Source organism: Pongo abelii, chromosome 23 (assembly GCF_028885655.2).
Source record: "Pongo abelii isolate AG06213 chromosome 23, NHGRI_mPonAbe1-v2.0_pri, whole genome shotgun sequence".
Taxonomy (NCBI): Eukaryota; Metazoa; Chordata; class Mammalia; order Primates; family Hominidae; genus Pongo; species Pongo abelii.
The window spans coordinates 52067259-52092381 of record NC_085929.1 but is presented as its reverse complement, the minus strand read 5'-3'; the positions used below and the strand labels follow the sequence as shown (position 1 = coordinate 52092381).

The 25123-nt window shown below is 52.1% G+C and overlaps 1 protein-coding gene across 4 annotated transcripts in view; it reads right to left on the bottom strand.

The window, feature by feature from the left end:
- FBLN1 (fibulin 1) overlaps positions 1-25123 on the bottom strand; it is a 99864-nt gene that overhangs the window by 33882 nt on the left and 40859 nt on the right. The window contains exons 11-15 of one of the 4 annotated variants that reach the window (XM_024239650.3): positions 24905-25030; positions 21198-21317; positions 19640-19771; positions 17770-17893; positions 5031-5482 (exon numbers count right to left, since the gene is read on the bottom strand). In XM_024239650.3, the coding sequence (XP_024095418.1) occupies positions 5128-5482; positions 17770-17893; positions 19640-19771; positions 21198-21317; positions 24905-25030 (857 nt within the window). In that variant the 3' untranslated portion in view covers positions 5031-5127. Of the gene's footprint in view, positions 1-5030; positions 5483-17769; positions 17894-19639; positions 19772-21197; positions 21318-24904; positions 25031-25123 lie in introns of those variants that run through there. The other 3 variants (XM_024239652.3, XM_063723103.1, XM_054543802.2) reach the window with 3 other exon arrangements.

Below are 25123 nucleotides of genomic sequence, written 5' to 3'. Positions count from 1 at the left end.
TTCAGAGGAAGTGCAGCCCTGCTGATACCTTGATTTTGGACTTCTGGCCTCCAAAACCACGAAATGATACATTTCTATTATTTTAAGCCACCCAGTCTATGGTACTTTGTTATACAAACTCATCCATGGAATTTGACCTTGATGCTTTTGGGTTGATCATCCTTAGAGGAAATTAGTTTTCCTGGAGTTTGAGAAAGAGTATCATTCACAGTTATCTTCCTGACTCTGCAGAGCTCACCTCCTGACATTCTTCCACATTTACCAGGACATTCTCTTCCCACAGGCTCTAGGGTCTCTTTCCTACACAATTTCTGTTCCATTTCCAGCAGTCTGTCCCTCGTGTGAGACCCTGACCTCAGGGGGAGCTGTGGTGGCTAAGTTTCAAAAGCTCCCAAGAGCAAGCCTGCGCCAGCCCCTTCCTCCCTGCCACTGGCTCTGTACACACTCTGGCCCCTGGAGTGAGCAAAATGCCTCCCACTTTCAGCTGCTGTTCCCCCAAAGCACCTAGTACACTTTCTGGGGATACCTGTTCATTATTTTGGGGTTCTGCCACTGTTTTTTCCTGCACAGATGCCAAAGTGATGCAGGTGGGCCTGAACTGCAGACAACCATACCTTGTTTAGCTGTCAATGTTTTCCATGGAGTTTTATTTTCCTATCTAGTTGTCTGGATGTTTTTTGGTTGGGAACCAAAGAGCTTCAGAAATAATGCACCTGCATCTTTCCGGAGTCTATGCTACACGTTTTGCACATCTTTTTCTTTTTTGAGACAAAGTCTCGCTCTATTGCCCAGGCTGGAGTGTGGCAGCACAATCTTGGCTCACTGGAATCTCTGTATCCCAGGTTCAAGCAGTTCTCCTGCCTCAGCCTCCTGAGTAGCTGAGATTACAGGTGTGCACCACCAGGCCCGGCTAATTTTTGTATTTTTGGTAAAGATGGGGTTTCATCATGTTGGCCAGGCTGGTCTTGAACTCCCGACCTTCAGTGATCTGCTTGCCTTGGCCTCCCAAAGTGCTGGGATTACAGGCATGAGCCACCATGCCTGGTCCATTTTGCATATCTTATTTCATTCCAGCCTCATAGCCCTTTCCTCTTTACCACACTGCCTCCTCCTTTAGCTAATAAGATACTCTGTTTTGAGTTTGGGAATGGCAGAGCAGGCTCTGTGAAATGGGGCTGGAGCAACAGTCTCATTCTCCCAGGGATGCTGCCTCTCCCCAGTATTTGCTGCAGTGCAGGACAGGGGTTCAGAGCACAGATCCCAGCCCAGACTGCCTACGTTTGAATCCCAGTGCCACTGGAAACCAGCTGTGGAACTTTGGGCAAGTTCCTTCACCTTTCTGTGCCTCCCTGTCCTCACTGTGGAATGGGGATATTAACACTGCTTGCCTCCCTAAGCTGCCGTGAGGAGTAAACAAATTACGTGCTTGGAACAGTGCCTGTCTCATGGTCAGCACTCTATGTGTTAGCTGTTGGTGGTGTTATTATTATCATTACAATAAAAATCACCCTTATTACTGTCTTTTCTCCTTGGGAGCTTGATTTACTAGTGACACAACCAGGAAAGCATAGGTTCTAGGAATCAAAAGTGATGTCAGCTCCACATATGACCTTGGATCCCTCCAAACTCTCTGAATGTGCATCCCCATTTCAATGAAGAGCCACACGAACACCCAGTCACCTTCCAATGAATGAAGAAACCCACACTCACACTTATGGAGTGCCTACTCTGTATCAGGCGCTGCCTGCTGGCCTATTTCAGGCCATCTTCAAAATCAACCATGAGGTGGGCCTTGAGGCTCTGAAAGGCTGACGACGTATCCAGGGTCACAGAACTAGTAAATAGCAAGAAGGAAATTCAACCTCCTGCTCTTATTTTGCTTTTCCTGCATGGTGTCCTCTGTCAGCAGCATGGGCTGGGAACATGGCTAAGGAGCCCCAAGGAGCTGCAGGACAGGGGTGAGCACTCAGCTGTCACTCCCACGGCGCACTCAGGCACACACGCAAACCTCGGTGGGATCCCAAAATGCAACGGGACCCCTCAGGAGGCAGGGAGTTCCACAAGCAAAGGAGAGCCCCTTGGTGGGAATGTTGCAGAGGAGCTTCTGGCAAGCTGTGGAAGGTCACTGGGTAGCCTCCAAAGCCCCTGAGAGGTTTCCCCCACCTCTTCACATTCCTATGCACGTGAAGACACAGGTGTTCCTTCCAGCCTGAGTAATCCCGCCCCTGACGAATGGATGCCTGAATAGGACAAGAACCCCTGCTGTGGCTTGCTGGCTAAACAGAGGAGACAATTATTTATTTTTTTGAGACAGTCTCACTCTTGTTGCCCAGGCTGGTGTGCAATAGTCCGATCTCACCTCACTGCAATCTCTGCCTTCTGGGCTCAAGTGACTCTCCTGCCTCAGCCTCCTGAGTAGCTGGGATTACAGGCGCCTGCCACCATACCCAGCTAATTTTTGTATTTTTAGTAGAGACGGGGTTTCTCCATGTTGGCCAGGCTGGTCTCAAACTCCTGACCTCAGGTGATCTGCCTGCCTCGGCCTCCCAAAGTGCTGGGATTATAGGCGTGAGCCACCACACCTGGCCGAGGAGATGATATTTGAACTAAGCCTTAAAAATGCTATCCATCCATCCATCCATCCATCCACCATCCATCCACCCATCCATTGGTCTGTCCATCCATCCATCAACCCGCATGTTTATTCAGATGTTTACTGAGCTCCTTCTTCAAGCCAAACATTGCAAAGTTGCAGAGAATACAGAAACTAACCAGACACAATCCCTGCCTTCAAAAAGCCTGGCTAGCGGGGACATTAAGAAACAGCCACAACACAATGGGGTAAATGCTCTGATGGAGGTGCCTGGGGCCAGGGGAGCTCAGGCTGACTGCACTGAGGAGGTGACTTCTGAGCCAAGTCTGCAAGGAGAATGGCAGTCTGCAGGGGGACAGCATGGCACATGCTAAAGCCATAAGAAGGCAGATTCAGGGAAGGGCAAGCCTCCCCATGGGGCCAGAGCACAAGCACATGGATGAGCTGGAGTGGGGTAGGTGCAGCTCAAAGGGTGGGCAGAGGCCAGATCAGGCCAGGCCTCCAATGCCATTCCAAGGAGGCTAGGCTTCATCTGCTGGGAAAAGACAACCATGGAAGGTTCTAAGGAAGCTCAGACCATCGTAACCAGACTGGTCCTTCAGAGAGGCTCTTGGGCTGCATCTTGGAGAATGTACTAGAATATGGGAGACTCGAGGCTGGTGCAGACCAGGTATGATCAGAAAGAGGGCCGGGAGACAAAGTGGCGAGGGCCGTGGGGAAAAGGGCTCATGCTCCCGTGGCACAATCACAGCTGCTCAGTGCGAGGTGTGGGGCTGACTGTCTGTCCAGGTCCATCTTCCTCACTAGGCATCAAGGTGGGTATCCCCCAACCCCTGCTTCCATGGAGGAACCTGCAGTCCTCTTTACTTGACCCTGCTGGGGTGTTCTGCCTTTCCTTCTTGGATTTCTGCCTGGAGACGGTGTCAGCACAGTGTCACAGCCACAGAAATGCTAGTGACATAAACCAGGGCTAGCAGAGTCATCTGTTCCCTGAACAGACATTGACAGAGCACCTTCTGCACGCGAGATTTTTTGCAAGGAGCTGGGAACACCACACTGAATGAGACAGACCTGGTCCCTGCCTTCACAGAGCCTTTTGGAAGGTGGGGAAGACAAATGTGAAACGCGAGTCAACAGGAACCGCAGCCTGTTACAAGTACCATGAACGAAAGGGGTCATGAGAACGACGGACAGAGAAAACAGAAGCCAGGGGTGGCAGGGAAGGCCTCTCTGAGGAAGGCACATGAGCAGGAGTTTAAGCAACATTCAGGCCAAGGGTGCAAAGCACGTACCAGGGGCCCGAGGCAGCAGAGCTTGCAGCGTGGCTCAAGGGAAGTGGGCAAGGATAGAACAAGTTGAGGCCAGCCTGGAAATTGCACGCAAGGACTAAATTAGGCACGGCCTTCAGACATCTTGAGGATCTGGAGGCCTTAACCCAAATGGTAAGGAAGCCAGGAACGGTTTTAGGCAGAGGCTAAAAGATCATTCCAGCTGCTAAGCAAAGAATGAGCTGTAGGGGAGGTGAATGGATGCTGGGAGGAGCAGAGCGGGAGAGGTGACTGGCTTGGCTGGACCATGGTGGAGGAGATGGAGGAAGGCAGGGGGTTAAGGCCCTCAGTGGAGGTATTGTGGCAGAATGCAACAGCCAGATCTGCGACTCAGTAAACCAGGGCTCGGATACCAGCTGTGTGACCTTGGGCAAATCACTTGCCCTCTCTGAGTCTTCATGAGGATAACTACCTGCCTGGCAGGACTGGTGTAAGGCCTATGAAGGATCCCGTGAGTATCACATGTATTGTATGGTCCTTTGCCTCCCCCTGGCACAGGATCCTTTGCCAGGATCCTCAGTGGGGGCAAAACGACTTCACTGAGGCAAGAGCTGCATCCTAGGAGCCACAACCGCATTCCGTGTTTCTGCACCACAGATTTGGGCTTCTGATCAAGACAAACAGAACACGAGGCTTGAATCTCAGGAGAGAGCTTTCTTGTCTCAGTGAAATGCTCACCTCTGGGGATACAGCAAAGAACCAGGCAGGGGCCAGCAGACCCACTTCCTTGACCTGGCGTGGCCACAGCAGGCCAAGCGACCCTGGCCAACCCTTCACCTTCTCTCTGGGCCTCAGTTTCCACAACTGTAAAATGAGAGGGGACTGTGCTCAGCAATCTGAGGGCCCTTCTCCACCACCACCTTTATTCTTCAGGTTCAACACAAATGAAGACGAGTTAACACATGTGAAATGATGTGCCCGGCCTGGCCTCCCTGTCGGCACAGACAGTGGGCTCTGTGAACAGGGACCCCCGAGCACACACCCTCTAGTGGGGAGCGCTCCTCAGTCAGCCCTCAGGGGTACCAGGCGGCGGCCAGTGCCCAGCTCACCCCCAGGTAACAAGCGGCACAGACTCCCAACCATGCCAAATAAAACCAAGGCACGCGAGGTTCACTGTGTGGGACGCTTGCTAAGACTTTATTAACGCCCCGGAGGGCAGGGTTAGGAAAGCAACAGGAGGGAGACCCCGCGACGCGAAGCGAGTGCTCAGAGCTCTGCAGACACAAAGATGAAAAGCTTGGCCACAAAGGAGCTGACGGTGCCGTGGCGATAGAGATCCATCTTGACGGTCAGGAGCAAGTCCCTGGGCTCGGGGACAGGCTTGGTGAGGGCCACCACCCCGCTGTGGGGGCTCACCTTCCGGGTGGTGAAAAAGCCCTCCTCATTGCCACCGGTGATGGCCAGCTGCATGCTGTCCCCGGGGACAGCACTGGAGGGGCCCATGCGGAAAACCACCGCGGGCGCTTGGATGTTGGTGGGAAAAGAGAGGTGGTAGTAGGTTATTCTCAGAGGCAGCTTGGAGCACTCCCGATTCTCATGGCAAGGCAAGCGCTCACAGCGGCTGCAAGAAAAGTGGGTAGAGAGACAAGAAGAGGGTTAGGGCCGGTCCAGCAAGCGGAGAAACGGCAGAGCGCGGGGATGCGGGGCTGGCAGGCAGGGCCTCCCGCCGCCCCTCTGGCCGATTCAGCCAACACGAAGGGCGCCCCCCACTCACCTGCGGGAGGCGCCGTGGACCTCCAGGCTGCTGATTCAGGCACTAGCCTCTTCCAACACCATCTGGGGCGCTGGGTGGCCAGGGGCCAAGGGCTGTGCCCGGAGTGAGGTGCGTCCCCTGCTCACTGGCAGAGCCACCCCAGGGGCACTCCACAGGCACAACCTGCCCTTCCCAGGCCCTTGCCCAGACAGTGGCCAGGGCTATGCAGGGCTCTAGGGTGTGTCTCGGAGGTGACCCGTGAAATGACTATCTCTGCCACTAGCAATCAGAGCTGCTGCCGTTTACCAAGTGCTCAGCTATTCCTCACCACGCGCTCTAGTGTGATCGCTGCCACCACCCCATGACAGTGGCTTCGGTGGTATTTTTCACACGAGGACACTGAGGCTCAGAAAGAATGTGGCCTCTCCACTTCCCAAGGTCACACAGTGAGTGAGGCAGCCATATCTCTGCTCAGCCATCGAGGTCAGTTCCCAGTTCCCTGTCACTAAGCCCTTGTGTTCCAGGCCCAGTACCCACTCTGGGTCCACAGGGCCAGTTCAGGGCTTGGAATGGAAATGGGGACAGATCCCAACTTCCTGTGATAGAAACAGAGACAGGTCCTAACTTCCTGAGTGGAGACAGGGATGGGTCCTAACTTCCTGCAGTGGAGATGGGGACGGGTCCTAACTTCCTGCGGTGAAGACAGGGACGGGTCCTGTGATGGCTAATACTGAGTGTCAACTTGATTGGATTGAAGGATACATCCTGGGTGTGTCTGTGAGGGTGTTGCCAAAAGAGAGTCACATTTGAGTCAGTGGGCTGGAAAAGGCAGACCCACCCTTAATCTGGGTGGGCACCATCTAATCAGCTGCCAGCACAGCTAGAGTATAAGCAGGCAGAAAAATGTGAAAAGAGAGACTGGCCTAGCCTCCCAGCCTACATCTTTCTCCTGTGCTGGATGCTTCCTGCCCTCGAACATCGGACTCAAAGTTCTTCAGTTTTGGGACTCGGACTGGCTCTCCTTGCTCCTCAGCCTTCAGATGGCCTATTGTGGGACCTTGTAATCGTGTGAGTTAATGCTTAATACACTCCCCATTATACATATGTATTCCATTAGTTCTGTCCCTCTAGAGAACCCTAACTACTACAGATTTTGGTACCAGGAGTGGTTCTAGAGGAACAGAATATTAAAGATGGAGTTCTTTCGTTGGTTTTGGGGTTTCTGGGGTTCGCTGGTTAACAAATAGATCCAAAAATGCTAAGGACTCCACTTCTAATAGTATGGAGAACACTGATAGTCCTTGGCATGAACTGTTTAGAGAGTTATGAAAAATAAACGCATTTGAAACTCCTGATTCATTGCTTGTGAGCCAAGTTTAGTGACTCTATACATAAAATCTTTGATCATATGTGGAGAACCAAGGAACATAATGAAGCTGGTTGGTTGCTCCTAAGTTTAGTGGACAAAGTGATGAAAGAAAATGATTAACTCAGGGATACCATCTCCCGGCTTCAGAAGCAGATACTGAGCATCAAATCTGCTAAGATTGCCCTGAGTGAGAGTCTTATCTCCTGTAGAGGAGGAGTGAAATTGTGGAAAAACAGACACAAGCTCTTATCATGCGAGTGGCTGACCTGCAATGAAAGATGCATGCACAGCCTCGCCAGGTGTCTGCTGTTAAAGTGCGGGCATTGATTGAAAAAGAATGGGACCCTGCAACTTGGAATGGGGACATGTGGGAGGAGCCTGATGAAGCTAGGGACACTGAGTTTATAAACTCTGATGAACCTTTTTTGCCAGAAGAAACAGCTTAACAGCTTCCCCATCCCCAGTAGTGGCAACATCCCCACCCCGACCCATCAGCCTTTCCACCTTTGTCTAAGGAGATAAACCCCATGCTGCCTGAGGCAACAGTGATGGCCTCCTGTGAGGCAGTTGCCAGGCAAGATAATGTTGATTCTCCGCAGGAGCCACCCCTAACACCCCTGTTTGCCTCTAGACCTATAACTAGAGTAAAGTCCTGGCAGGCCCCTAGAGATGAGGTTGACAGTGTGACCCATGAGGAAGTGAGCTACCCTCGAAAAGAACTGCTTGAGTTTTCTAATTTATAGAAACAAATCTGGAGAACGGGCATGAGAATGGATACTAAGGGTATCAGAGAATGGCGGAAGGAACATAGTGTTGGATGAGGCTGAATTTACAGATTTAGGCCCACTAAGCAGGGACTCTGCATTTAATGTTGCAACTCGGGGAGTTAAAAAAAGGTTCTAATAGTTTATTTGCTGGTTTAGCTGAAATACGGATGAAGAGATGGCCCACTGTGAGTGAACTGGAAATGCCTGGTCTTCCTTGGTTTAATGTAGAGGAAGGAATCCAAAGACTTAGGGAGATCGGGATGGTGGTGTGGATTAGTCACTTTAGACCTACTCAACCAAGCTGGGAGGGTCCAGAAGATATACCCTTGACCAATGCCTTTCGAAACAGATTTGTAAGGGCAGCACCTGCATCTTTGAAGAGCCCTGTAATTGCTCATCTTCGTATGTCAGATCTAACAGTGGGAACCACAGTCACTCAACTACAAAATTTAAATACAATGGAAATAATTGGATCCTGAGGTGGCAGTGGCCAAGTGATAGCACTCAACCATCAAAGGCAAGGTGGGTGTAGCTTCTGTAATGGACAGCAGAGGCAAAGCGGCAATCGGAATAGTCTGTCTCGTGTAGAGCTCTGGCATTGGCTAATTAACCACAGTGTTCCTAGAAGTGAAATTGATAGGAAGCCTACTGCATTCCTACTTGATTTGTATAAGCAGAAAACTTCTAGGTCAAGTGGACAAAAGACTAATTTGAATTACAAAAGCAGAGAATCACGGCCCCTCAATCAATTTCCAGACTTGAACCAGTTTACAGACCCAGAACCCCTTGAATGAAGAGGAGGTCGGGTCCTCTTGAGGACGGACCCCACGACATTATTGACAATTTATGCAGTGAATCTTTCTCCCATCCTTCCCCAAAGAGACCTCTGGCCTTTTCCCAGAGTAACTGCACTGGGGAAAGGGAAATGATCAGACATTTTGGGGACTACTGGACACTGGTTCTGAGCTGAGGTTGATTCCAGGGGACCCAAAACGTCACTGTGGCCCTCCAGTTAAATAGGGGCTTAAGGAGGTCAGGTAATTAATGGAGTTTTAGCTCAGGTCTGACTTACAGTGGGTCCCCAGACTCATCCTGTGGTCATTTTCCCAGTGCCAGAATGCAGAATTGGCACAGACATACTTAGCAGCTGGCAGAACCCCCACACTTGCTCCCTGACTGGTAGGGTGAGGGCTTTTATGGTTGGAAAGGCCAAATGGAAGCCATGAGAGCTGCCTCTACCTAGAAAAACAGTAAATCAAAAACAATATTGTATTCCTGGAGGGACTGAGGAGATTAGTGTCACCATCAAAAACTTGAGACTCAGGGGTGGTAATTCCCACCACCTCCCCATTCGACTCTCCCATTTGGCCTGTGCAGAAGACAGATGGATCTTGGTGAATGGCAGTGGATTATCGTAAGTTTAACCAAGTGGTGACTCCAATTGTAGCTGCTATACCAGATGTGGTTTCATTGCTTGAGCAAATTACTGTATCTCTTGGTACCTGGTATGTAGCCACTGACCTGGCAAATGCCTTTTTCTCCATTCCTGTTCCAAGGCCCACCAGAAGCAATTTGTCTTCAGCTGGCAAGGCCAGCAATATAAATTCATTGTCGTACCTCAGGGGTGTATCAACTCTCCGGCTTTGTGTCATAATCTTATTCATGTCATAATCTTATTTGGAGAGACCTTGATCACATTTTGCTTCTGCAAGATATCACGCTGGTCCATTAAATTGTTGGCATTATGCTGACTGGATCCAGTGAGTGAGAAGTAGCAAACACACTGGACTTATTAGTGAGACATTTGCATGCCAGAGGATGGAAAATAAATCCGATAATAAAATTCAGGGATCTTCTACCTCAGTAAAATTTCTAGGGGTCCAGTGGTTTGGGGCCTGTCGAGATATTCCTTCTAAGGTGAAGGATAAGTTGCTGCATTTGGTCCCACCTACAACCAAGAAAGAGACACAACACCTAGTGGGCCTATTGGATTTTGGAGGCAGCACATTCCTCATTTGAGTGTGTTACTCCGGCACATTTATCGAGTGACCTGAAAGGCTGCCAGTTTTGAGTGGGGTCCAGAACAGGAGAAAGCTCTGCAACAGGTCCAGGCTGTTGTGCAAGCCGCTCTGCCACTTGGGCCATATGACCCAACAGATCCAATGTTGCTTGAGGTGTCAGTGGCAGATAAGGATGCTGGCTGCAGCCTTTGGCAGGCCCCCATAGGTGAATCACAGTGGAGGTCTCTAGGCTTTCGGAGCAAGGCCCTGCCATCTTCTGCAGATAACTACTCTCCTTTCGAGAGACAGCTCTTGGCCTGTTACTGGGCTTTGGTGGAAACTGAATATTTGACTCCGGGTCATCAAGTCACCATATGACCTGAACTGCCTGTCATGAACTGGGTGCTTTGTGACCCATCTAGCCATAAAGTGGGTCATGCACAGCAGCATTTCATCATCAAATGGATAGTGGTGTATACGCGATCGGGCTTGAGCAGGTCCTGAAGGCACAAGTTAAGTTACATGAGGAAGTGGCTCAAATGCCCGTGGTCTCCACCCCTGCCAACTTGCCTTCTCTTCCCCAGCCTGCACCGATGGCCTCATGCAGAGTTCCCCACAATCAGCTGACAGAGGAAGAGAAGACTAGGGCCTGGTTCACAGATCATTCTGCACGATATTCAGGCACCACCCGAAAGTGGACAGCTGCAGCACTACTGCCCCATTCTAGGACATCCCTGAAGGACAGTGGTAAAGGGAAATCTTCCCAGTGGGCAGAACTTCAAGCAATGCACCTGGTTGTGCACTTTGCATGGAAGGAGAAATGACCAGATGTGCAATTATATACTGATTCATGGGCCGTGGCCAATGGTTTGGCTGGATGGTCAGGGACTTGGAAGAAGCATGATTGGAAAATTGATGACAATGCAATATGGGGAAGAGGTATGTGGATAGACCTCTCTGAGTGGTCAAAAACTGTGAAGATATTTGTATCACATGAGAGCGCTCCCCATATCACATAAAAGTGCTCAGCAGAGAAGGATTTTAACAATCAAGTGGATAGGATGATTCGTTCTGTGGACACCACTCGGCCTCTTTCCCCAGCCACCCCTGTCATTGCCCAATGGGCCCATGAACAAAGTGGCCATGGTGGCAGGGATGGAGATTACACATGGGCTCAGCAACGTGGACTTCCACTCACCAAGGCTGACCTGGATATGGCCACTGCTGAGTGCCCAATCTGACAGCAGCAGAGACCAACACTGAGCCCTCGATATGCACCATTCCTTGGGGTGATCAGCCAGCTACCTGGTGGCAGGTTGATTATAATGGACCTCTTCCATCATGGAAAGGGCAGAGGTTTGTCCTCACCAGAATAGACACTTACTCTGGATATGGGTTTGCCTATCCTGCACACAATGCTTCTGCCAAGACTACCATCCGTGGGTTCATGGAATGCATTATCCACCCTCATGGTATTCCACACAGCATTGCCTCTGACCAAAGCACTCACTTTACAGCTAAAGAGGTGCAGCAGTGGGCTCATGCTCATGGAATTCACTGGTTTTACCATGTTCCCCATCGTCTTGAAGCAGGTAGATTGATAGGATGGTGGAATGGCCTTTTGAAGTCACAATTACAATGCCAACTAGGTGACAGTACTTTGCAGGGCTGGGACAAAGTTCTACAGAAGGCCATGTATGCTCTGAATCAGGGTCCAATATTATGGCACTGTTTCTCCCATAGCCAAGATTCACGGGTCCAGGAATCCAAGGGTGGAAATGGAAGTGGCACCACTCACCATCACCCCTAGTGATCCACTAGCAAAATTTTTGCTTCCTGTTCCTACAACATTATGTTCTGCTGGCCTACAGATCTTCATTCCAGAGGGAAGAACGCTGCCACCAGGAGACACAACAACGATCCCATTAAACTGGAAATTAAGATTGCCACCTGGACACTTGAAGCTCCTCCTACCTTTAAGTCAACAGGCTAAGAAGGGAGTTACAGTGTTGGCTGGGGTGGCTGACCCAGACTATCAAGAAGAAATCAGTCTACTACTCCACAGTGAAGATAAGTTAGAGTACTCGTGGAATACAGGAGATCCATCAGGGCATCTCTTAGTATTACCATGCCCTGTGATTAAGGTCAATGGGAAACTACAACAGCCCAATCCAGGCAGGACTACAAATGACCCAGACCCTTCAGGAATGAAGGTTTGGGTCACTCCACCAGGGAAAAAAAACAAGATCTGCCAAGGTGCTTGCTGAAGGCAAAGGGAATACAGAATGGGTAGTAGAAGAAGGCAGTCATCAATACCAGCTACGAGCCACGTGACCAGTTGCAGAAACGAGAGCTGTAATTGTCATGAGTATTTCCTCCTTCTTTTAAAAACATGGCCAGGTGCTGTGGCTCACGCCTGTAATCCCAGCATTTTGGGAGGCTGAGGCGGGCGGATCACTTGAGGTCAGGAGCTCAAGACCAGCCTGACCAACATGGTGAAACCCCATCTCTACTTAAAATAGAAAAATTAGCTGGGTGTGGTGGTGCACACCTGTAATCTCAGCTACTCAGGAGGCTGAGGCAGGAGAATCACTTGAACTCGGGACGTGGAGGTTGCAGTGAGACAAAATCACACCACCACACTTCAGCCTAGGCAACAGAGGGAGACTCTGTCTTAAAAAACAAACAAACAAAAAACAATCAAAAATGTTTGTGCATGTATACACTTGTACTAACAAAAATGTATTCATTTTATTTCCTTTCTATCAAGTGACATAAGATTTATTGAATTCACATCAGCATTTAAGTATCGCTAACTTTATACAACAGTATTTGGGTTGGGGATTGGTGAGTTTCTGGTTGTATGAAATATAGTTGTGTTATGTCAGGCGTAATTATGACCTTATTATTGTCTTTATTTGACAATTATGTATGATCTCAGGAGATGTGCATGGGTTCAAGTTGACAAGGAGTGGACTTGTGATGGTTAATACTGAGTGTCAACTTGATTGGATTGAAGGATACAAAGTATTGATCCTGGGTGTGTCTGTGAGGGTGTTGCCAAAAAAGATTCACATTTGAGTCAGTGGGCTGGGAAAGGCAGATCCATCCTTAATCTGGGTGAGCACCAACTAATCAGCTGCCAGCACGGCTATAGCATAAGCAGGCAGAAAAACGTGAAAAGAGAGACTGGCCTAGCCTCCCAGCCTACATCTTTCTCCCGTGCTGGATGCTTCCTGCCCTTGAACGTCAGACTCATTTTTGTTCATTTTTGGGACTCAGATTGCTCTCCTTGTTCCTCAGCCTGGAGATGGCCTATTGTGGGGCCTTGTGATCACGTGAGTTAATACTTAATAAACTCCCCTTTACATATATAATGGAATATGTATACATATTCCATTATATATACATATTCCATTATATATGTAAATATATTCCATTAGTTCTGTCCCTCTAGAGAACCCTAATACAGGTCTGAACTTCTTGTAGTGGAGACAGAGACGGGTCCCAACCTCCTGCAGTGGAGACACGGATGGGTCCCAACCTCCTGGGGTGGAGAAGGGGACAGGTCCTAACTTCCTGCGGTGGAGACGGGGACAGGTCCTAACTTCCTGTGGTGGAGATGGGGACGGGTCCTAACTTCCTGTATAGGATGAGCACAGATTCCAAATTCCTGTTACAGATTCTAACTTCCTGTGACAGGATGGAGATAGGTATTATCTTCCTGCTACAAGATAGTAACAAGTTCTAATTTCTTGTCACAAGATGGGACAGAGGTCGTCTCCTGTGTCCTGAACTCCTGGCCCATCATCCTCTGAAGGTGGCTGGCTTAGGAAGCAGGGCCCAGATGCGGAGCCCCAGAGGACCTGGCCCAGGTGCTCCAGGAAGCCCCACCATTTGGGCTGTGTCTGGATTCTGCAGTCAGGAGCATCCTCTCGTCTTGGCCTTCTATCACATCTCCCTTTTGGCTTTTTAAGTTTCCATGTCTCGTGCTGGGTTACTTGGACTTGCTTGAGGCATTTATTGAGACTGGAGTCTCCCTTTACCTCCTCTTTCCAGGTGTGTCGGGACTGACAGGACGCCTTGCATTTACTTGGCTAGTGACTATTCCAAGCTCTTAGAAAGGACTGGCCTGGGAGTCAGGGGCACTGAAGGTGGGAGTCCTGCCTGGGAGGGGCCCAAAACAGAGGCAGGAAAGAAGGTGGGCACGGGTGCTGCTGGTGGTGGCCTTCCCCCGAGATGCCCAGGTCCAGGCCAAAAGGGAGTGCTCCAGGCCATCTGAGAGCTCTCCCCCAGGGGGGCCTCTGAGGAGCTGCGACCGAAGCCTCCGTGAACTGGGGGAGGAGCATGGGACCCATGAGCTGCGCTTCCGGGTGCAGGTGAACTGCGCTTCCGGGTGCAGGGAGCAGGCTGCAAGCAGCAGGCTTTCCTTCCACTCGCTCCCTCCACTGTCTCCCATCGTCCTCCTGCTCTACTGGCTGGAAGACAGATGCCCCGTGAGGACGCAGAACTTGCTGATGGCTCCATGGTGTGTAGTAAGGGGCAGGCTTGGCTTTCAAAGTCAGGCTGTCTTACTTCAAAGCTTTTGCACACACACACACACACACACACACACACGCACGCACACACGCGCGCACACACACCAGCAACTTCAGGACCAGCCTGGATGGGGCTGGTCAGCAGATGGCGCTAGAGTCGCCCTGGTGGGATTTCGGCTTCCCCGCTTCTCTCAGCATGGCGGGTACTAACCCGGGGTGGAATTTGTTTTGCCAGAGGGAAGCGCTCACCCAGCACGCTGGAGGAAAGCAATGGGAGGTGTGCGTGGTGTTCTGGTGCAGCTCCTGCCGTCATCACACACAGCGAGCTGGTCACTCCTCCCCTGGAGGCTCCCCCTCCAACCCCACACAGTCATTCCTCAGAGCACCTTCTCTACACTAGGAGTTTCTGGGCTGGCTCCTTCTGGACAAAGAACAGGGCCTGGGGCACCCGCTATGTGCTTTGCAAATGACTAATGCACAAAAATAAACATGTCCTTGATTTTCCTGGTAAGTCCTGGTTTCAATGATCCTACTTCGCTCCACTCAAACTTATTAAAACACCAGAAACATAACTGTCTGGCAAACTGCCTGTCAGACTGGGAACGGCCCAAAAATCTCTTTTAGCCAGTGTGTCTAGGTCAGGGACGGGTTGTCATCACTGAGTCTATCACAGAGCAAGGCATAGCTGAGCCCGCCCCGTCCCCCTCTGCCACGCAGGCCCTGGTTTCCAGACATGTCCCCTCAGCAGGCCATACATCCTGGGCCATGTCATGCGTTAGAGGACAATGTGCTCCAACTTGCCAGTTCAACACATTTGACCCTAATACCCCAAGCTCTATGGAAATGATCCTAAGCCACCACACACCAGAGAAAATAGGCCCTCTAGGCCCCCTCCTTCTCCTGGGAGGCACAGCAGTTCTGGCCACCCCAGGTGCTTGTGGATATCCCTGCCAGCATTTTCCTGACTTTCACATGCTTGTCGTCCGGGAGACAAGCCCCAGGAACTGGCCAAGGCAGGGGGCCATCGACGGCTCTATCTCCACCACCGTCCACTGTGTTACACTCTCAGGCCCACAGCTGTTCACTCGTGTCCCATCCCCGGGAAGCGGCAACTAAGGCCACCTGGCTTTGCTCCAGCTTTCTAGACCACAGGTCATCAGGTGCTGGCCCCACTGAGGGGATAAAGAGGATGTGTCCGGCCCCATCAAAGGCTGTGGGACAGCTTTGCACACTTCCTCCTGTGGGCAGAAGGGAATTGTGTGGGCAGGACTGTAACAGCCTGGTCCTGTCCACAAGGCCGAGCCCTGTGGTTTGCGGCCCAGCTTCCTGGGTCATGCTCCAGTTACCAGCCCTCGGCCGCCAGGATGTTCCCCAGATGGAAGCCGTGTGACTGGAGAGAGAGAGAAAGCCACAGAAGCGGACTCTGCAGTCCTGTCTGTCAAGGCTCCCGAGTGAGGCGCTCTTGCTGAGTTGTTAACCACAGAAGCGCCGGCCATGGGTCCCTCCTAAATATGGCTCTTTTCGATTTAAAAAATTGCTTTCTGAAGTGTAGATGAAAAAACGTTTTAAGAAGCTTGGATTTCTGATAAGCAGGAAAAGGGGCTGTAAAATACAGAACTCCAGTCTGAGGGGTTAGCAGTGCTGAGAGGGGGTGTCCCCTTCTCACTATCAGTCCCGGGAGTCCAAGGGCTACAACAAGCCAGGCGCCCAGCAGCTCAATCCCTTACTGCACAGCACACAGCGCCCAGGTTTCAGGCTGAACTCCCCATTTCACCGCAGATGTGTCCATACTCCCGCCACTTCTGCCTAATTTGCTCCCCCTTCCACTTTCACGCAGGTATGGCCCACTCCAGACAGCCCTCTGCCCACCCTCACGCCCAGCCAGGTGGGGGCCCCTCCTGCCTCTTAGCACACACTCCAAAGGCAGAGCCAGTGCGAGGACAAAGGCCTTTGTGGGCTGTCTACCCAGGTGCCTGCACGCAGTAGGTCCAGGAAGAAATGACTTTCTCCAGCACTGAGGGGTGGCAGAGGCTTCCACAGCCAACATGAGGGGTAGAGCTGGGTTCTGCTGATTTCAGCCATGACCTCAGCACACATGGCCAACCCGCCCACCCTCAGGATTAGGAGGCGCCAGGGCCCCTGTGCAGGGCAGCCTTCCCCTCTTCGAAAGGTGGTTTCACGACTGTGCGCAAGTTAGAAATCGAGGTCACAACCACAGCCAGCCTCCTGGAATCCTCAAGCCCAGGCGCTGACAAAGGCTGGGGAGAGAGTGAACTTACAATGACAGACGGCTGCACAGCCTCCAGCCGAGGCCATGGAACTTTCTTAATGGCTCGGGGAAGCACTGTCACTGCCTGCCAGGCTGTTGCATAACCATGAGCTCTTCGGGATGCTACAGACTTGCAAACCCAGTTTTGGGGTAGCTTTTTCCTAACCCAAGCTCAGGAAGGAAACAAGATGTTGGGTTTTCAAGCTGACAGAAATCCGTGCTGGGAAACAGCAGATCAGGGAAATGGCCGGGCCAGCCAGTGAGAATCCCAAAGCCAGGAAGAATATGGAGGGCTGCCAGGGACAACAGGGCTGCTCAGGGACCCAGAAGCCTTGCTATGCCACAAGCCAGGGCAGCTGCCCCTAGGGTCAAGCGGTGGACACTACCACTGACCCTCAGGTGGCGGGGGCAGCTGGCCAAGAGCCCAAGGCAGGCTGAAGGTCAAGGGACCAAGGCCTCGGAAACAGCTGGCTGCCTGCATCGTGCATTCAGAGTGCTGGGGGAGGTCACAAGTCCACAGTCCTGAGATCAGTCCCAGCATGGAGCGTTTCCTGAAGCAACTGACAGTGGCACTAAATGAGACTTTCTGAATACAATTAGGGGCAACGGGGACAGGAAGTGGGAACCGTGGTCTCAAGTGGGCGCCATGATGGCCTAGGAGTGAGTGAGCTTACAAAGACATAGGGGCACGCAGCCCCACGTTTAGGATCTGGAATCTTTGATGCTGTTCCCACACAGTCACCAGGCTGGACGAATTCTGGCTTTCAGGTGGGCACTAACAACAATGTCCAACAAGTCACATCGGCTCCCTAGCTTTGGGCTGACATGGAGACATTGTTACCCACGCATCTAAGTCAGAGCATGTTCTGACATCTGCATGTTACAGATGAGGAAACTGAGGCCCAGAGAGCTTGCCCAAGGCTTCCACCCTAGGAAAAAAGAGGGCTGTGGTTTCTGCCTGGTTCTGTGCACAGCCTTGGCCTGAAAACATGACTATAGACCCCAGACTCATTTGCAGTTACTCCCTTGACTTTCTGAGACCAGTGTCACTAGCATTTAGGGGCTTGAGGGCCAGGGATCAGGTGATCTTTGAGTGCCCTGAGTCCCTCATGGGAGGACACTGAGGTTACAGCCTGATAACCCACTCACCCGGGAGCTAGGTCACCAAGAAGGCCAACACAGACAGACGATGGCATGGTCCAAGGGACTTACGTGGCTGCGGAGCGGCGGTAGTTCTCAGGGCACTCGAAGGCCAGACAGCGGAAGCCGCCCTGGATGTTGAAGCAGGTCTCGTTGATGGAGCAGTTGTGGATGCCAGTCACACACTCATCAATGTCTGCAAGAGACCCCACAGCAGCACAGTGAAGGCAGAGGCTGCAGGAGCCATCCCCATCTGGAGACGGAGGAGCCCAGGCCTCCCATCAACTAGGGTTAGGGGTGGCAATCAGGCCATCCCTGCCCTCCACTGGCTGATCTTCGGAGCAGCGTCCTGTGCCAGTTCTTACATTTATAGGATATTTACATTTATAGACTGTTAACTTATCATTCGCAATCCCTGGAGGGAGCGTGATGATGGTAAAAGTAAATACTACATGATGGGTCCTGGGACTGCCTCGCAAGGGTAAGTCACTGAATCCTCCTAAGAATTCAATGAGGCAGATACTGTTATGATCCTCATTTTATAAGGAGCTCACAGAGCTTAAGAGACCTGCCTGAGGTCACACAGTTTATAAATGTCAGAGCTGAGCTTTGAACCCAGGCAGGCTGGCACCAGAGTCCATGTACTAACTAACCAGAGCCTCTCTGCGGCTCCCAAGGCTCAGCACCCTTACCCTAGGTGTGACACAACCTCTTAGGAGAAAAGGGCAAGAGCTGCTAGCTCCACACAATGATGAGAAAAACAGCCTTCGAGGGATCATACGTCTTGCTCTGTGTGTTGGGGTTGGTGGCTGTTCAGGGTAGACTGGAACCACCAGGCCTGGGACTCCTGGGATGGGGCCTGGGGCACCACACTGAGAGGCCCCTGGAGATGGGGGAGCAGCCCAATTCCCACAGACTCTGGAGCAGCCAAACAGTGGGGCTCAGGGGCTGTCACCAATCCTGGGAGACATCCATTAAGAGGTGCCAAATGCCTGAGCATGGTGGCAAAAACAACACTCCCCAGCCTCAAAGGCCCGGCTCAGGAATGTGTTTATGCTGAGTCTGGGCGGGACCCCAGGCTGCGGTGAGGGAGCTGGGCCAGGAGAAAAGTCATTTGCTCCGTCAGAAATGCAGACACAACCGGCATTCCATCCAGAGCCCGGGGCAAGCGGAGGGGGCCTCCCAGGAAACACCGCAGCTCCTGCCTGCCTTTCATCAAAGTCACCTTCCTCATGACCAGAAGCTACATCTGTGGGACCCAGGGGGCTTCCAGAGCCCCAGGATCCACAGCCCTGTGTGGGGCTCCCGAGGAACAGGCTGGACAGCCCCACCTCCATGACTCAGCTTCTGGGCCCAGTGTGTACACTGAGGATCACGTGCTCACAAACATCTACTCAGCACCCGCTGTCAGTGATTGAATGGATGGTTATCGGATGGCTCTGGGGGACACATACTGCCCCCTAGATCGTTCATAGAAATGGGGGCTGAATGCAGAACCAATGCCATTGGCCCCCATTACTTAGCCCATGCTGGAGCTGACCCATAGCCATGAGTATCCCTGGACCATCCCACACCAGGCCACGCCATCCCCTGGCCTGGACTGCTTCCTCCCTGGCGGGCATCTTCCTAAAGGCCTCTGTTCCAGCCTTTTCGGGGCTGCTGAGGGGAGGGGAGGAGGGCTCAAGTGTTCCTGCCAGATGCAGCTGCCACGGGCTCAGACAATCCAGAGGACAAGTGTGCTGGGGCCTGGGTGTGGGAGACCAGGGTGCTGCGGACCCCAGGACACCCCTTGGATGGGGGTCCCTCCTTATCCTGAATGCATTCCATCTGTGCTGTGGCCCTTGGGTTGGGGAAGCACAGCCCCCGAGCCCGGCCTCAGCCCCACGACATCGCAGGGCCCCAAGCAGAGCATGAGGGACCCCAGGGCATCCCGCCTGCTCACCTTGGCAGTTGCGGCCGTTGGGGGCCAGCCTGTAGCCAGACGAGGGGCAGCTGCACTGGAAGCTTCCAGGGATGTTGATGCAGCGGTAGGAGCAGATGTGGCCCCCGGTGGGCAGGGCGCACTCGTCAATGTCTGCAATGGCAAAGCCCACCTCAGCCTCAGTGTCCTGGCACCTGGCCATGGCTGCTGGCCACGCTACATCACCCTGGGGGCTGCACTGGGGCCCAGGAGGGTAGCAGCACAGGACAAGCTGAACACAGGAAGCCTCAGAGACCATCATGCTCAGAGAGGCGACGGGACTAGCCTGGGGTCACACAGCAAGTTCATGGTGTGAAGTATAAGTGTGGTGGGCAGGGGGAAATATGGACCAGAGTTCAATAACAAGAAACACACCTCAGCTGGGTGCACTGGCTCATGCCTGGAATCCCAGGCATGGGAGGCTGAGGCAGGTGGGTTACTTGAGCCCAGGAGTTTGAGACCAGCCTCGGCAACAAAGTGAGACCCTGTCTCTACAAAAAATCAAAAAAGTTAGCCAGGCATACTGGTGCACGCCTGTGGGCCCAGCTACTCAAGGAGGCAGAGGTGGGAGGATTGCTTGATCCCAGGAGATGGAGGCTGCAGTGAGCCGTGTTTGTACCACTGCCCTCCAACCTGGGTGACAGAGCTGCCTCTGTCTCAAAAACAAACAAGCAAACAAAATATACACACACCTTACATGAAAACGGTAATCATCATAATTGCCTTTAATTGCCTGTAATTGCTGTCATCTGGTTTAATCCTCCCATGATCTGGTGAGGCTGAAGTTAATCATCATGTTACAGATGAAGAGTTAGAGCTCTGAGTCAGGGATATAGGTGGTCCCTGAGCCCCCTCCTTACCGCTCAGCCATGCACCACCACCAAGCCCTGAGATATGCGGCCCAAGGTCCCAGTGCATGTTGTAATTACCACCGTGCACATTTATTAAAGAACAAGTCAGGAGTGGTTTGCTGCCTTCCCACACTCACGCTTAAGGATGGGAAAAGTATATTAGAATTTCAGTTGGGGGCCAGGCACGGTGGCTCATGCCTGTAATCCCAGCAATTTGGGAGGCTGAAGCAAGAGGATCACTTGAGCCAAGGAGTTCGAGACCAGCCTGGGCAACATAGCAAGGCCCTGTCTCTAATTTTTTTTAAATAAAAAATTAGCCAGGCATGGTGGTATACGCCTATGGTCCCAACTACTTGGGAGGCTGAGGTGGGAGAATCACTTGAGCCTGGGAAGCTGAGGCTGCAGTGAGCAGTGATTGCACCTTATCACTCCAGCCTGGGCAACAGAGCGAGACCCTGTCTCAAAAAAAAAAAAAAAAAAAAAAAAAAAAAAACAAAACACCTCAGTTGGAGGGAAAACAGCAAACCACCCGCTACCCGCTAGCCTCCAAGGGTGGACATGGAAGGTTTGCCAGGTGAAGAAATCCCAGCAGGCTCTTCCCTGTGGATTTTGAAAGTCAGAGGCCATGCTGCTGTGTCATGGCAAGGCCAGGGGATGCTTTCCCCCTCAGCAAGCAGGGGCGTCCGCACCTTCACAGGTGACTCCGTCCACATCGCTGAGCTGGTAGCCTCGCCGGCAGTAACATTGGTAGGAGCCGTAGACGTTGGCACACTCCTGGCTACAGGGGCTGCTGCTGCACTCATTGATGTCTGAAATACAAAGCAAGGGTCACCGCTCAGAGCATCACATGTCCCTGCCTCCACAGCAGCCCTCAGGGTCAGTGAACAGAAAACCTCCTCTCCATCTCCCTCAGGTTAACACACTCGGAGAGGCGGAGGTCCCGGAGGGGCGTGGCTGAGGGAGAGGCGTCATCACTGGTGGCTCCAGACCCTCCATCCCTGCCCCTGCCTGCTTCGACCACAACTTCTCCTGCCAGGACGGCAGTGATAGCCTCCAGCCTTGGCCCCTGGAAGCCTGCCCTGACCTGGCTGCCAGAGTCCATTCTAGTTCTCAAATGGAAATCTGGTCCTGTGCTCCCCACTTCACCTCCAAGATGGCATCCTACACAGATGACGGCACACAAGGAAGGCCTCGGCCACCCAGCCCATACGCAAGTACTCCTCATACTCCAATGCACAGAACTCACTGGGCCACTCAGCAACTCTGAACTACTGCTCAACTGTCCCCTATACCTAGAGCAGAGGTCGGCGAACCACAGTCCATGAGCCAAATTCATCCCAATACTTGTTTTTATAAATAAAGTTTTATTAGAACACAGCCAGGCCAGGCATGGTGGCTCATGCCTATAATCCCAGCACTTTGGGAGGCCGAGGTGGGTGGATCACGAAGTCAGGGGTTCGACACCAGCCTGGCCAGCATGGTGAAACCCCATCTCTACTAAAAATACAAGAATTAGCCGGGCATGGTGGCACGTGCCTGTAGTCACAGCTTCTCGGGAGGCTGAGGCAGGAGAATTGCTTGAACCAGGAGGCGGAGGTTGCAGTGAGCCAAGATCACACCACTGCACTCCAGCCTGGGTGACAGAGCAAGACTCCGTCTCAAAATAATAATAATAATAAAATAAAGAATACAGCCACGTTCATTCCTTTTTTTTTTTTTTTTTTTTTTGAGACAAAGTCTGCCTGGAGAGCAGTAACTCAATCTCAGCTCACTGCAATCTCCACCTCCGGGAGGCTATTGTCCCCTACATGTGGATATGAATTCAAGCAGTTCTCCTGCCTCAGCCTCCCGAGTAGCTGGGGGATTACAGGTGTGCGCCACCATGCCCGGCTAATTTTTGTATCTTTAGTAGACACAGGGTTTCATGATGATGGCCATACTGGTCTCGAACTCCTGACCTCAAGTGATCCGCCTGCCTCGACCTCCCAGTGCTGGGATTACAGGTGTGAGCCACTGTGCCCGGCCACACTCATTCTTTTACCATGGTCGTCTGGCCACTTCTCTGCTACCACAGCAGAGCTGAGCGGTTGCAACAGCGATTGTGGCTGGAGAAGCCTTAAATCTATACTGTGTGGCTGTCACAGAACGTCCAATAGCCTTCCACCCCGTGTTTCATCTCTGTGGCCCCCACACCAGGCCTGGCCTCCACCTGTCCAGTGTGGTCTCTCGTCCCCCACTAGAGACACTCCCCAGTGCAGGACCAAGTTCTTGCTACACACCCGGGGCAGGTGCTTAACAAATGCTTAGTAAGGTCACATGGCAAGGCTGGCCAGGCTCTGGTTCCACATCCACAATATTATCCACTAATGTGGATATGAATGCCGACTTTTCAGTAATTTCTGAATGACTAGAGGAAGCACAAGCCAGGAATCCCACTACTTCTACTAAATAATAATAAAGCCAGCAGCCTCCGCACCGCCAGCTCTTCATCCTGTGCTCAGCCCTGCGATAAGCTCTTCACATGCTTAATCTGGTTTCATCCTCACAATCCCCTATGGGGTTGGTCCTACTATGCCCATTTTACAGATGAGGACACCATGGCCCAAGAAAGACTGAGTTACTTCTTCAAGGCCATGGAAATGGCAGAAGTCAGGTTTGAACACAAGCCTGAGAGACTCAACTCGTGAATCTTGTTCCTTGTCCATATGCATTCTTGTGAACTAATCCCAGGACCCCCTCACACCGTCCATCCTCCAATTTGAGAATTATGCACACCACAGCTCACCCTGGTGTATCTAACCCCTGTGACCATCTCATCAGGAAGGAAAATTCTCATGGCAGAATTTTAGGACCTGCCATGTTTTGAGTCAGGCTGCAGAAGCCATCCTCTGAGCCAGTGCACTGCACCAAACAGGGTGTCATGGGCAATGTGGGCAATTGTGGAGGGCCGTCCAAAGCTCTCAGTGTCTGCTCAGCTCAGAACCTAATCCGCATATAAGACGCGACATCTGCCAAGCACTTAGTATGTGCCAGGCGCTGGGCTGACATGCTGTTCATGTGACCTTCCCATCAGCCCAGGAGGTTGATGTTATCTGAGAACCACAAGACTCTTGGCAGGAACAACTCTGTCTAACCCCCACATACCAAGAGACCTGACCCAACTTCAGCATGGCTGCCATTGGCCCAAGACCATGTACCCAGGATGCAGACCCAGCCCCCTTGGCATGCCTGCCTGAGAAAGATCAATGCTGCCAAAAGAATTTTCTCTTGGTTCCAGCCCAAACCTGACTACAGGCGCTGACTTCCATTTTCCTGAGAAGCATCTACTTCAGAAAAACTTGCAAATGTAAATGGTTTCTCTGTCTCTTTGAGATGTGCAACCAAGGAGTGTCTTTTTCAAGGGCTGGGGACATGCCTGGGCAATGTCGTCATCGGGAAGGCCAGGGTGCTTCTCCCTGTCTCTGTGGGAGGGAAAAGCCTAACTGCAATAAGAAGTTAGAGGCAGGCCGGGCGCGGTGGCTCACGCCTGTAATCCCAGCACTTTGGGAGGCCGAGGTGCGTGGATCATCTGAGGTCAGGAGTTCAAGACCAGCCTGGCCAACGTGGTGAAACCTCATCTCTACGAAAAATACAAAAATTAGCCGGGCGTGGTGGTGTGCACCTGTCATCCCAGCTATTTGGGAGGCTGAGGCAGGAGAATCGCTTGAACCCAGGAGGCGGAGGTTGCAGTGAGCCGAGATCGTGGCATCGCACTCCAACCTGGGTGACAGAGTGAGACTCCGTCTCAAAAAAAAAAAAAAAAAGTTAGAGGCAGGTGCACAGTGACCCACGCCCTAAGGGCCTCAGTACTTCCTCTCACAGCTCCTAAGGGCCTCAGTACTTCCTCTCACAGCTCGTCATTTACAAAGCCTCCCTCCTTTTGTTTGGGTGACTTGAGATCAATGGACACAGAGGCCTGTCTCCCCTAGGCAGCATCTGATTAAAACCCACACACCGTCTTTGTGCAAAACTAGTGTCCAGTTTTCACTGCTGTTTCACACATCAACCCCTCTCCCCGGGGAGGACATGGAGGCAGGGAGAGGTCGGGCATCACCAAGGCCCTGTGACTCGTGGGTCTCATGCTCCAAGCCCCATAATCCTAGCCACATCCCACATGGCCTCTGCTGCAGCCTATGAACCCCGACATGGCCTCAGAGGGTGGATGTCATGAGGAGAAATCGGGTGGGCAGGCAGGCAGTCCTCTCTGATGAACAATATTTTACAGGCACTTCCCCTGCTAACATGTCATTTAACAGGGAAACCAACGCAGATCTGCTCCAAACCGGTCTGCAGAAGGGTGGCTTCCCCAGGAGGAAGGTGAGCTGGGGGAAGTGAGTGGACGGGGCCCCAGCCTCACCTTCACATGACCTGCCATCCGCAGAGAGCCGGAAGCCCACGGAACAGCTGCAGAGGTAGGAGCCCAGCGTGTTCTCGCACTTGTGGCCACACAGGCGCCCGGGGTAGCGCTGGCACTCGTTGACATCTGAAAGTGAGGTGTGGGCCAACTCAGGGCAATGTCCAACACAGTGGCACCACACTCCACCCTCCTAGTAAGGCCAGCTCATGTCCTTTGTCC